This window comes from Macrobrachium nipponense, chromosome 18 (assembly GCF_015104395.2).
Source record: "Macrobrachium nipponense isolate FS-2020 chromosome 18, ASM1510439v2, whole genome shotgun sequence".
NCBI lineage: Eukaryota > Metazoa > Arthropoda > Malacostraca > Decapoda > Palaemonidae > Macrobrachium > Macrobrachium nipponense.
In genome coordinates, this window is record NC_087211.1 from 8,716,113 (window position 1) to 8,731,112 (window position 15,000).

The following is a 15,000-nucleotide window of genomic DNA, read 5'->3' on the forward strand; positions in this document are numbered from 1 at the left end:
AAATGAAATTCCACGGGAATTTGTTTGCAAATTGCGCTTCTGAACAGCAGAACAAGGCATTTAGTAGAAGTTGCCTGAACTGAAAGCAATTACTGTTGACCATCTTGAGCAAACTCTGCCTCCGTTGCTCCTCTCGAAAGTTTGTCGCGAGGATTACGAAGTTCTCAGGAACCGAAGTTGAACTCTTATGGGAATGTAATTATAGTTTCTCTCTCTCTCTCTCTCTCTCTCTCTCTCTCTCCTTTCTTTGTCTCCTTCCAGCTCTTGCTGGATTCTTTCCATGACTAATCCAAGAACACCGTCTCCTTCTCCCCTTGGCACCCAAGGGACGGTTTTAATTTATGCAGGGAAATGAGAAGATATCGTCTTCGGTGACTTTTCTCTCGCTTTCCCTCGAGAGGAAACTAAGAGAAGGGGAAATCAAGTGTTATGGATGACTGATTATGAATATTGACGAGTAATTAGGGTTTGGGATCGTTTGATGAGATAGCGTTTGAAAGTTTCAGATAAGGAATGCATAAAATTGCTCAAAATGCATATTGGCTTTAACAGGGTAAAATGCATCAACTAAAGTGTTTGCTGATGTTTACTTTTGGTGGCAAGTAATTAAATTACCGATATTAGAGGAGATGCAATACAGAGTAACAGGGTATTAATACTTTAAATGAAATAATTAATATCAGAGGATAGCTATGTACAAAATGCATGTTGGCAGAACAAGGTATAATGCATAAATATTCAGAACACTAATCTCGTTTCACAATTCCAAAGATGTCACCTGACTGACCAAAGAATAATGTAATCTCAAAATATCCCCAAATTTATATCTATCACTCAAGAAAGCTTAATATTTCAGTTAAAAAATGGCATGATAGCTTTGGTATTGTGGTTTTTCTTTCTAGACTACTCTGCATATTTTTATAATTTTCTCTTGAGCATACAGATAACTGTATTAGTTCAGTGCCTGGACACTTTCGGGACTATTTAGCTAAATAACGTACCCAGCAAAAGTTCAAAATCCCATTCAGTTCCCGTCATCCTGCGTTGTTAACATCGATAATATGGCTAGTCCAGGCATACCTACGATTTTTTTCATTGCTGGGCATTGGAACGATGATTAGATGGAATGAATAAATACAGGTTACAATAAAAGAGCAATTTCCGACTAAAATGGAATGAATGTGTGCTTAAAAGAAGGTTAGTAAAATAAAATACCTGGCGAATCAGTAACATAGGCCTAGCTTCATTGGTCTGCGCTTCATGTTTTAGAGTAAACAATATTTGGTATCAATGAAGTTATTTCAATACACATGCAATGAAACTGCACGTAGAATAAAATTTGAATGACCAGAAAATCTTGTAATTTGAATATTTTTGAGCATCGGTCTACGTGTGGTCTGATTTATACCGATCGATCAATCACAATGGCTGAATGCACATCGTTCGTTTGCGTTTGATCTGAGTAGAATGTCGGATACAACGTATTCTTTCATGTGCTTGTGTCGGTATATATATTTTATGAATAAAGATCCTTGTTTCTATGAATGATATCAGAGACGGCCAAGGTTCTCTGTCGATATAAACATTCAAATGCGTTTTTGGAAAAATTTTAATATCTAGAACCACAATGAGCCAACCATTTCGGAAACGCTGCTGCATATTAGTCACTCACTTGCTACCCAATGCGTGGACGGATGAAATGAAACCGACTATGATAATGGACGATTTGCCTCTTAATTTCAATTTGGAGAAAAACTGTACAAATAATAATGATTAAATGTCAGCTTACCTAAACCATTACTCCCTCCACCTCCATCAACAGACACCAGTGTCAACACTGTTGCCAATTGGTATGTGTTTTTACCCTCCAAACTGGGGGATAAGACTTACACATAACCGTGGAAATAAGCGAATTTTGCGTATCTATTTCTAACATACATACATAAATATTAGAGCAATGCTATCATTATTGTATTATACTATGACAGCTAGAATTCATGGAAACAGTTTGAAAAGGCATCGGCGTATGTGTCCAAGCGCCGGTGTATTGGCAACGATGCACCAGTCATTAGTTAAAGACAGTGGGCCGTATCCAGAAATCATACGACGGTTCTTTGTATGCGATCGTCATGGTCTTGCCGTATCCAGAAACCACACGAACATACGCAGGCCTTCGCATTTAACGATGTAATTTTGGAACCATAGTGAGCGACGCGTCGCATGGGTACCCCCTTGCGATGGCAGAATTATAAGAATATAAATTTTAACTCTACATTAAAATACATTTACCAAAGTGACTCATCAACAATGTCTATCGAAAATACGAAACAATTTGTGGTAAAAAGACATGAATAACAGCACAACAAAGATCTTGAAATTAATACTTTTAAGAAGTCTTTGCTTGCCCTAAATGCCGACGATGGATGAATTCGAGCTCATCGTAACGTAAACAATCGGTCAATCACCTCTGTTGGAATTCTTTTTCTTCAAAATAGGCTTCGTTATGTGTTTAGAGTTTTCCTTTATATACAGAATTACGTTTTTAATTGGTATACATCTAGAAATCTTAATGTGGTAGTGTTATATTGCCCAAGAAAGTTAAAATCAGAACAGCCACTTGAAGCTCACAAGTAGGCTAGGCTGGTGATGCAAGCGTGAAATTCCACGTAGGCTGTTTGTAATAAATTATAAAGTATGGTACAGTGTGAATGACTAGGCTAGGGTCCATATGATACTAAAATGACATTGCCCAACCCTTAAAAAAAAATGAAGCTAATTGCCTATGGTAGTGGCTACCAATACTTATGGATTGCATGGCTTTCACAGGTAGTGAATTGTCAAATCTAGGTATACTATAGTGGTAAGCTATATTACTGACTTCTGACAGGCTAATAAAATTCTAGTTCAGTTTACGGAGAGAAGTATTTCTCTCTCTCTGTATTGATATATTTATTAAGGAATTTCAGTATTTCCGTTAGGTTAATACCAAGATACCAAAACCATCTTGGAATGCTGTGTTCCTTTCCTGCCCTGGGCTCACCTGATTTGAAATATGCATCCGTAAGTAAACAGGCAGAGGCGGCGAAACAAAAATTAAATACTCATCTTATCTTTTACTCAGAAAAAGTTTCAACAGCGATACAGACTTTCAAAGGAACTGTCCCCTGAATTGTTAGAGAATAGAATCTGTTACCTAATTCTCTGAAACAAAAGAGGTTGGTATATCCAAGGCACTTGTGTATATATTATGTATGTATTGAACATTAGAAACACTATTTATTTAGCTTTTCCTTCGTTTTTTTCTAATACAGGGAAAACATTCAAATTTCAATTTCCATTTCATTTTTTAGTGTATGTTCAATATGATTTAGGTCAACAGCCAACACTGAAAACTGTTTGACATTTAGCACCAGAAAACTTAATAAGAATAAGGAAGAACAAGGCTGGTCAAAATGGACTCCAGAAAGAGGAAAAGGGAAAAAATAAATAAAAGGGCCTAGAAAAACTTATCTGCACCAGCAGCTGATGCTTGAGGCTAGATCTGACAGCAACTCTATGAATCAGGCACCAGTTACTGGTCACTAACCCTCCCCCACAGAATCTTTAGGTTAGGTTACCTTACTTTGCCTTCATGCTAAATTGCAGATTAGGTTCATCTAGTCTTACTACAATCTCTTCACAATTTCAGCCTTTAATCATTTATGCCATACATTCCAGCTGCCTTTTCAAATTTCAATTTCACATTTCTACTGCCTTTTAAACCTCCCTCCTCTAAATAGGTCTCGCATTTTCAGCATTCTTCCTCTCATCTATGCAAGTAATCACAGCACTTTAGTAGCTATACAGTGTTGATTTTATATTGTATTTTTTTCTTTTATACATATTCTATCCTCACTTTTTCCCTGGGCTGCTTTCCTTATTGGTACCCTTGGGTATATAGTTACTTGCTATCTAATCGGGGTGACAGTGTAGTTAGTAATACTACTACTACTATAATAATCAGTGAGTTTTTCCTGGACAATGTTTTTTTTTTTTTTCAGTCTTTATCATATTTACTCTCATTTATTTTATGAATTTAAGTAACTAATTTCCTTTTTCCAGCTTGAACAGTTTTCCTTCCTGTTGTGTTTAGAGGGATACTTACTACTTTAGTTATGAAAAGTTTGGCTGATGACAGTAATAGTGATGCAGCATATTACAGTTGTTTTTCTTTTATTTCTTTACCAGGAAAACTAATTCCTCCACGTTAATCAATTTTTTTATTTTGGTAACCTTAAGGTACATGGCAACTGGAAATTTCCAGTAGACATTGGGATTGTTCAGATATGGCCCAGAGTAGTGTGTCGAGGTGCCTTATGGATGTTTACGCTGCATTGCCATCCTTGCACAATAATTTATCAAATTCCCAACTCCACAGGATGAGAACAAATGATGATGGAGTTATCACAAATAGCTGGAATGCCTGGTGTAGATAGGCTGTGTGGATGTTACACATTTGTACCTATAAAGAGTCCAGGAGGTCCTGATGCAGAATTTTACTGGTGCAGAAAAACCCTTTTTCTATAAATGTCATGGTTGTATGTACTGCTTCTTTAAGGTTCACTAACGTAATTGTAAATTGGCCAAGCAGTCTCATGACTCCAGAATATTTTCTACTTCAAGACTAACAGAGCCTAGAGTCGGGCATGTATAGAGGTGTTTTGTTGGGAGAGTGATTATCCAAGCCGTTCTTATATAATGACACCATTTCTTGCTGGCAATACTACACATAAACATAGACGTTATAATGATGCGCACATCAAAACTCGCAATCTTATAAAACGTGCCAGAGGACTGCTTAAATAAAGGTTTGCAGTGTTTACAATACCCAGTCAGAACTAAGGAATAATACTAAGAACATAATAATTGCTTATGCAGTCCTTCATAATTGTGCAATAACAAACAGGATGAAGAAATCTGAATTGGATGATCTGATGTGGGTCATTGAAAGAGCTGACAATATCCAAGGAGCTCGAAGTAGGGCCCACATTCTTGACAAGTTTTTCTTAAGTTTAGCTATATTTATTTTCTGTTAATTTGGTTTAAAGTAGTGCAAGGAACCCCCAGTCCTGCTAATTTGCACTTTAATAACAATAAATCTATAATCTTATTACTTGCATTATTTAAGAACCATATGAATTGAATAAAGTGATAACACACCAACCAAAGAATGCTTTTGTCAGAGCTAACAGCTGTATGCCATAGGTAAATTGAACACGATACCAAGAAATGAAAATACACTTCTTATCGACTTAATGAGATATGAAAATATAACTTACATGTCTGCCTTTAAAAAGGTACACTAATGGATTTATTTTACTTATTTCTGGTTCATCCTGAAAAAAAAATATTCAATGGCAAAAGCAATCTATAGTTAAAAAGAGGTAACTTCATTCTAGATTACTATAATTGACTGAAAGGATAAATATTATTTTTTTTTAACATAAAATATTTATTCAGGAACTCTTACTACCATAGTTGTCAATCTACACCCTGAGAAAGACACAACTGTTGTACTTGCAAGATGAAAATGGTGATAAAAAAATTTGAATACAACTTGTGATTCAGGTTAAATCATAGCTATCTGGACCTGTGGTTCAGGTCAAATCATAGCACCATTATTTAGACCTTTACTTATGATGTCCAATATCATTATTCAGAAACATTGGTTTAAGAATTATATCATAACGGGCTGCCAATGCAAGAAGCCAGTGTCCTGCAGAAGGTGAGGGCAATCTTAAGTAAATATATCTAAAAATATGGCCAAAGTAATAAGGGGGACAATAAAATATTAAAATAGCCCTAATAAGTTCTAAACTGATAAATTATCCTGTGTACATATTATCCCTATCACAGCATAGGCTACCAATTCAGAAATATAATTTCGAAGTAACAATGTAATGCATGATACTCAACTACCTAATTTCACTTATCAGATTCATGAAAATAATATGATACCTATATCAAGATGCAAATGGACATATATGATACTCGATACCTAATTTCACTTATCATCAGATTCATTAAAGCACTACAGTATTATATAATACCTAATATCACGATGCAAATGGACATATTAAACCTATGTAACAGCATACAAACTAAGAATGATTATTTGGAAGTATACATTGTACTGTTGGTATCAATTAACTAACTTACAAATAGGAACACCTGATTCATGAGAGCACCTTCATATACCATAAGTAAAAAATAAAATATATACTACACTACATCACAGCAAAGAAAAATATGAAATGGGGTTGGTTTGGTTTATGGAATTTAGGCATAATGCCAATCAATGGGGCAACTATGGCCATTCAGCATTACAGAAATGATAAAGTTAATTGCTGACCATATGATGAAACCTTCATTTAACAAACACACCTATCAGTGGAGTCATTTTTCTCTCCTAAAAGCAAAAACAACTTGATCTATGGAAATAACACCTACTGTAACCCTAGCAATAAGGGTAAATTCCATAAACCAACCAACAACCAATACTACTTTATTCATATGAGTTGCGCATTGCTTCATAGGCAGATTTTGCACTGTCAAGAAAAGCATTCAATTTAGCAAACCAGTCATTGCTGATGAGTGCATTTCATCCAGAAATTCATTCATATTGTTAATTAATTTCACCTTTTGTTCATGCTCTTTTTTGGCCATTATATGTTGCTCCTTTTCATTTTCCATTCTGAGATGATGCAGTTCCTCTTGTCTTTCCCTACACTTGATGTATGCATCGTCTAACTTCAATTTTTGGGTGAAGAATGTGCTTCCTTCTGTGGGTGTAGAAGACCGAGGTATTGGAGATACGTCCCGTGACGTGTTGCGCAATTTTGGTGAAGTTCTGCCTGGAGTTACAATAGGTGTTGAAGGACGGGAAGATTCATAGGGAACTATGGGTTTAAAAATTAAGTGTTCCATTGAAGACGTGATGACGTAGCTGACCGATTAAGGAATGTGGACCTTGATTCATGATTAGACGAAACACCACTTTCTGATTGTGCTGAGGTTGAAGGCAGTGGCTCCGTAATACCTGAAAATATTAGGTAAAATAAATAATTGATCTACAGCACCTTAGATGTAAATCTCTTCTGCAGTACATACTTCTAAACTGGTATACAAGCTGGAACCTTTAGGGTCATTAAAGCATTGAAATGTTATCTTAAACCCAGTCATCATTAATAAAAACATAACCATTTTGCTTTCCCCCAAGCCACTACAAACTTTTCAGACAGGTAGAAAGTAATGGCCAGAAAAAAAGTTGAAGGTTCACTATTTTATCAATTTCATTCTTGAAAACATCAGAGTACTTACTTATTTTAACATCATGTATGGGCTCTCCTGTTTCATCAACTGGATGAAATGTTTCAAAAACGTCTTTATCCATGACCAATTCTTCTGTCATCAGCGATGCAGCTATCACAAACTCTTCTGAGTGGTTTCGAAGATCTGGTGGAGAACCACCACCAGTTCTGCATAGCTTTTTCTTGACAGCAGCATCTTCCTGCTTCACTCTAGTAAAAAAAATATATATTAGAATAAAAATATGTTTTTCCCATTGGTTTTCTAATATATTCTAACAACTGGTGACTTTAAAAATAGATTGTATTGAAATTTAAAAATATAACTAAAAACAAAAAGCCTACCATCCTGTGTACTTCTCTTCCACCTCCAGAATAATGAGTTAAAACATCTGTCGCATGATTGAATTCAAAAGAAAAGTCATTTGAGCATTTACACAAGTATTAATGAGCACTTAAGAAAATAATGTGATCTTTATGTAGCTGGAAATGTTGGCTGCACATTATAAAGCATAATAAGGGAAACAACCAAGTGGGCTAGCTAATCCAGTCTTGCCCGCTTGTTGATCCACCCTCCGAAAAAGTACTTTAACACGTCCTGACACTGGAGATGGGCACCAGTCATGAGTCATCGGTGGTGGGAGCAACACCTCAAGACCTTTACTCTCCTTTCGAAGTTAGCAAAAGTACTTTTTTGGAGAGTGGATCAACAAGAGGGCAAGAGTGGATCACCTAGTCCACTCCGTTTTTTCCCCTAATACCACTTGAGTTAATGTAGCCTAGCCTGAGCAGTTCACAATAGCTAGCAACAATTTGTCATAGCCCAAGACTGGTAGGCATTGTGCAGTCTTTCAGGCTCCAGACATGCTAGGGGGGGGGCCTACATGTGAACTCAATAAAAAAAAAAAGGGGGGGGGGGGGCTAGCCTATTTCAGGTGTTGCCTACTCCAAATCATTTGACCACCTACAGACAAGAGCCAAGATCTCAAATGTTGGTTTAATCTTTTAAAAACAATAACTGGGACCAGTTTGCAAGCTGGTTTCACATGTTAGGGTAATAAAGTATTCATACTTCGTTAAATCTCATATAGCTACCCATAAGAAAAATAGCCAAAGTTTTACCATCAATTTTTACAGTAATAAACTGGCTGTAAGCTAATGAATGTTTAATTTATTTGCAAATCAACCCATTAAAAATACGATAAAACTGCTGTGTGCTCTAGCCCTTCTATCCACCAGGAAATTGTAAGATCCTCCACATAGGTATTCTAAACCTAAATTAGAATATTACCCAAATTTCCTATGATAGACATTAAAAATCCATATCAAATTATACATATCTAATGCCTGATACACCAACTGCTTATGTAATAAGCTAGACATTACTAACCTAACCTTTCCTAGGGCACCCCCTCACACCCCCTGACGTCACTGATTGGCTAAACAATTGCCAAATTGACGATATTAAGTCGTGGCCTAGCAATTCTGCTGATTTGTTCACAGTAGAAAACCTTCGGGCAGCGACCAAGTCCAGTTGAAGGGAAGAGAGAGGACACCGTCCACAAACGCTCGACTAACTCCAGACCGCCATACGCTCCTATCTGGGACAAGAGCTTTGAAAACTTCTTAAGCTTCCTCCTGCTGACAATTGGCGAATTCTATCCTCGATAAGCTTAATTGGGGTGCTGGAACGAAAGGGCGCGCCTACGAAGTATTACTACATGAAGGGGTGAGTGTTACTTTAACTTTTCTTCTTTTTAATTGTGTCTTAGCTTGACATTGTTTTTTTTTTTTCTTTTTTTTTTTAGACCAACTCGCCTGGAAAAAAGATCGTATTTGAATGTGGCCACAATTTACGTGTGTGTGTGTGTGTGTGTGTGTGTGTGTGTGTGTGTGTGTGTTAGTAGTTGTATTGGTGAATGTTACAGATGGCTTTTTTTTTTATTGATTGTTCCGTACGCGTAGTACTTTTTTCTTTTCCAGACAATTTAGCTGAAAAAAAAAATGATTATATCTAAATGTGGCCGCGATATACGAATATATTATATATATATATATATATATATATATATATATATATATATATATATATATATATATATATATATATATATATATATATATATATATATATATATTTATATATATATATATATATATATATATATATATATAGATATATATATATATATATATATATATATATATATATATATATATATAGTATATATATATATATATATATATTATATATATATATATATATATATATATATATATATATATATATGGTATATATATATATATATATATATGTATATATGTTTGTGTGTGTGCGTGTGTGTGTGTGTGTGTGCGTGCAGTATATATATATATATATATATATATATATATATATATATATATATATATATATATATATATATATATATATATATATATTATATATTGGTGCTACTTTAGTAGGCGGCCTACTTATGTGTTTCTACACTGTTTCGCCGTGTTCAATACTAGCCCTTCGGGGATCAAATGTCCCTAAGTGCCTTTTACCACATTTGATCCCCGAGGTTGGCATAAGGCCAGTTTAATCTCAAACAACAACAACTCTTGGTGTTACATTAGGGACATTTGACCCCCCGACGGGCCAGTACTAAATACGGCGAAACCGTGTGGAATACGCAGGTAGACCCTACTAAAGTAGCACCTATATATTGATATTGCATTTGGTACTGAGATTGGTTAGGGTGTTTGTGATCATATATTTTCAGAACATGACAAGATGATCACGTATTACCAGTGGTGGAATAAATATCTGTTGATTTTCACCTTCAATCTCGTATTTGTCGGATTTTTTTTCCCCCACAGCAGAGAAGTGGTTACGAAATCCTCTGCTGTATTTCAATTCAGATACATAGACATTTTTTTAAGACAAATTATATTGTTTTCAGTTCTGTTTAGTTATGAATAATAATATTCCTCTAAGTCTAAAATGTCTGGGCATCAGCGTATGAACAGTTATTCTTTCAACTTGAGCTTTATTTATAAATTAAATAAATGAAAATGAATAGTTACCATGATCAATGTTTATCAGCTAAGGCCTTTAAGATGATGGGATTTAGTTTTCTGTTCAGTCGGATTGATATTAGTGGTTTCATTAGAATCCATTTCCTTACCGATGACTCTTCAAGTCAGAAATTGCACTGAATGCTGTTGAGGGCGGTGATGGGTTTCGGTTCAGACTAGGTTTAATTATTCATTTCTGTTACTGATCAATAATATGTTTACAAACTTCAGTATATTGCTTTTTTTTTTCTTACAGTTATCTTGTATCCCAAACTGGTCGGTTTCTGTAGATAGAATAAGATTTTTTTGTAGACGGAATAAGATATTCTCTTGACTTAACCTGGTGTCTATATTTTGGTGTATTCTCGAAAATCTGCCCGTAGTGTTTACTTCTTTAGGGTTAACGATAAGTCATCCAAAGGAATTTATTTAAAGATATAAAGAAAAAAAATCTTGTGTTCTAGGATACCAGCATTGATATTTCTAATTTTATGGTATGGGATTCGGAGGAAGAAATAATTTTTTCATAATATCAACTATATAATGATGCAAAAAATTTTGATAGAAAATCCAGTTCAGAATTTATTTATATTTGAGTTTTCTGGAAAATGAAACTATTGCACTGTCTTTGTCTGTTCGTCCGCGCTTTTTTCTGTCCACCCTCAGATCTGAAAAACTACTGAGGCTAGAGGGCTGCAGACTGATACGTTGATCATACAGCCTCCAATCATCAAACAAACCAAACTGCAACCCTCTAGCCTCGGTATTTTTTATTTTATTTAAGGTTAAAGTTAGCCATGATCGTGCGTTCTGGCAACGCTATAGAACAGGCCACCACCGGTCCGTGGGTGAAAGTTTCGTGGGCTGCTGCTCATGCAACATTATGCGCTGTGCAGAAAAGTCGATTTTGCTTCTTTATTTGATCATCCAACCTCCAATCATCCAACTTACCAAATTGCAGCACTCTGGCCTCAGTAGTTTTTACTTTATTTAAAGTTGGCCATGATAGTGCGTCTGACAACGCTACAGGACAGCCCACCACCGATCCGTGGCTGAAAGTTTCGTGGGCCGCGGCCGATGCATTATACGCTGAACAGAAAATTCGACTTGGGGGCATTTTTACTTGTTTATTTATCTCATTTGTCTCTTTGTAATCTCTTACCTTTAACTCCGTCCCAGCATTAACTGAAAACTATCAAAAATCTTTGCCTTCATCCAGTTCCCCTTATCTGGTCATAGTTCCTCTACGACTTCCTTCACAGGAACTGGGTTTGTCGTTCGGGGAGGCGCTCGCCTCCACATTTCACAAAATGTTCAAAAATGGTCCGGGAAAGGGGGGGGGGGGGGGGGGGGGGCGGGGGGGGGGGGGGGGGGGGGGGGGGGGGGGGGGGGGGGGGGGGGGGGGGGGGGGGGGGGGGGGGGGGGGGGGGGGGGGGGTTTGCTAACAGAAATTACGACTGCGCGATATGGGCTTCCATGCCTTGCTCTCTGCCTTAACTAAAGCTCATAATCGCTTTCATGTTCGCCATTAATCCACTTATACCGCGCAAGTGCTTCACGACAACATTTGACGCGAAAACGGGTTCTTCCCATTATTGAAACCTAATGAACGAGGCTGAAAATAAGACTTTTAGCGCAGAAACTGCTTTTCACTCCATCTTGGAAACCAAATGAACGAGGCTGAAAATAAGCGGTGGAGAAATTAAATAAAAAGCTAGGAGACTGCAGGAGCGAGAGAAAATAAATATGGTGCTAACACTGGTGGGATAAGAGAGGAGATTTGACTTAGAAATTTGTTGCAACGGATGTCCATATTTTTTGCTCCACTTTCAGTGGGAGTCACAAAGACGCCTACGATGTGTTAAGAATTATTTCTCTTCCTCTCTTTGCTACGTTTCTGGAAACTCTTCGGTGGTTATATTAAGAAAGAAGGCGCTTTTTACGAAAAAGAATTTGAAAGCTTTTAGAGAAGTTAATACCTCAATAAGCGAGGAATATCTTCCGAAGAATTCTACATTCTTGTCGTGCTACATATGTTATTATTATTATTATTATTATTATTATTATTGTTGTTGTTGTTGTTGTTTTTCTTTCTTTCATTTTTTTTGGTCTATCACAGTCCTCCAATTCGACTGGGTGGTATTTATAGTGTGGGATTCCGGGTTGCATCCTGCCTCCTTAGGAGTCCATCACTTTTCTTACTATGTGCGCCGTTTCTAGGATCAAACTCTTCTGCATGAGTCCTGGAGCTACTTCAGCCTCTAGTTTTTCCAGATTACTTTTCAGGGATCTTGGAATCGTTCTTAGAGTTCCTATGATTATGGGTACAATTTCCACTGGCATATCCCACATCCTTCTTATTTCTATTTTTAGGTCTTGATATTTATCGATTTTTTCCCTTTCTTTCTCTTCAACGCTGGTGTCCCATGGTATTGCGACATCAATGTCGCAATACCATGGGATACTTTCTTCTTGATTTTGTCAATCAACGTCACGTTTGGTCTATTTGCATGTATCACCCTATCTGTTCTGATACCATAGTCCCAGAGGATTTTTGCCTGATCGTTTTCTATCACGCCTTCAGGTTGGTGCTCGTACCACTTATTACTGCAAGGTAGTAGTGGTGTTTCTTGCACAGGCTCCAATGGAGGGCTTTTGCTACTGAATCATGCCACTTTTTGTACTGGTTCTGTGCAAGTGCCGGACATTCGCTTGCTATGTGGTTTTTGGTTTCATTTTTTGTATTGTACTTCCTACGTATGGGAGAGATGTTATTTCCATCTATCGTTCTTTTAACATATCTGGTTCTTAGTGTCTGATCTTTCCTTCTTTAGCCCTCCCCTCTGTAGCCATTGCCATGTGTCATCGCTGGCTAGTTCTTTAGTCTGTCTCATGTATTGTCCTTTCTTCGGTTTGTTGTGAAATTCCTCTGTTTTGCTTGTCCTTCTTCTGTCTCTGTATATTTCTGGGTCTTCGTCTACTTTTAAGTGTCCTCCTTCCCATGCACTCTTGAGCCACTCGTCTTCACTGGTTTTCATATATTGCCCCGGTGTTCTGTTCTCGATGTCGACGCAGTCCTCTATACTTAGTAGTCCCCTCTCTCCTTTCGTTCGTGTTATGTATAGTCTGTCCGTATTTGTTCTTGGGTGTAGTGCTTTGCGTAATGTCATATGTTTCCTCGTTTTCTGGTCTATGCTGTGAAGTTCTGCCTTCGTCCATTCCACTATTCCTGCGCTGTATCTGATTACTGGCACTGCCCATGTGTTTATGGCTTTTATCATATTTCCGGCATTGAGTTTTGACTTGAGTATCGCCTTGAGTCTCTGCATATATTCTTTCCTGATCGTGTCCTTCATCTCTTGGTGTTTTATATCCCCTCCTTCCATTATTCCCATGTATTTGTATCCTGTCTCATCTATGTGTTTGATGTTGTTCCCACCTGGTAGCTTTATCCCTTCAGTCCTTGTTACTTTGCCCTTTTGTATGTTGACTAAGGCACATTTTTTCTATTCCAAACTCCATCCTGATGTCCCCAGATACAATCCTTACAGTCTGGATTAGGGTATCTATTTCCTTGATGTCGTCCATGAACATCAGATGGTTAATTTTGTTGCCTCTTTTCTTGAGTTGGTACCCAGCATCCATCTTCTGCAGTACTTTTGTCATGGGATTCATGGCTATTACGAAGAGCAGTGGGGACAGTGAGTCGCACTGGAAGATCCCTCTCCTGATATTAATCTCTGCTTGTCTGTTTATTATTATTATTATTATTATTTTTATTATTATTATTATTATTATTATTATTATTATTATTATTATTATTCTAATTATTATTATTACTTATTATTATTATATAATTATTATTAAATTATTATTATTATTTTATTATATTATTATTATTATTATTATTATTATTATTATTATTATTATTATTAAATGAAATTCGACAGTTATCGATGATTGCAAATGCTTAGGGCTCATTTCCTTTTGTACTATATATTTCCTGAAAATTCGGTAATAAAAATGGTTCGTACGCTGAGTCCTTAAGAAGCATTAACATGATTTACTTCAGAGAGAAGAGAGAGAGAGAGAGAGAGAGAGAGAGAGAGAGAGAGACATTAACATTTGAATAATTACGAAAAACGAAGATTACCTCGTCGAGGAGAAAACCTTTCATGACATTTAGTGACATTTCATTCCAGTACTTCAGTTACTTCTCTCGCGTCTCTCTCTTTTATTGTCATCATATTATCCTTCCTCACGTAATATGTACCGATCCTTTGATATTCCCTTCTCCCATAGGATCGCATCTCCTTTAAGAAATAATCTGTTATAAATGCATTCCCATATATGTATTCATTTATGAAATAATCTCCTATAAATGTATTTATCTGCATATAGAGACCTCTGCTCACATCTGACAGCGTGTGTAATCTTCCATTTGGAAGATATATACAATAGGTTTTCAGCGTGATTAAGCTTAATTTGAGCTATGTATTAGCCTTAGCAAGATCTCCCGGCATGTGCCAATCAACAGATTATCTGGGGAACAAAGGCTATCAAGTTTTCATAAATATCAAGGGTGAGTTCA

General features: G+C 36.5%; 1 protein-coding gene across 1 annotated transcript in view; it reads right to left on the reverse strand.

The window, feature by feature from the left end:
• The window catches only part of LOC135196505 (uncharacterized), a 43,165-nt gene that overhangs the window by 2,700 nt on the left and 25,465 nt on the right, over positions 1 to 15,000 (reverse strand). The window contains exons 3-4 of the mRNA XM_064223354.1: positions 7,360 to 7,559; positions 6,679 to 6,893 (exon numbers count right to left, since the gene is read on the reverse strand). Of these exons, the coding sequence (XP_064079424.1) occupies positions 6,679 to 6,893; positions 7,360 to 7,559 (415 nt within the window). The remainder of the gene's footprint in view (positions 1 to 6,678; positions 6,894 to 7,359; positions 7,560 to 15,000) is intronic.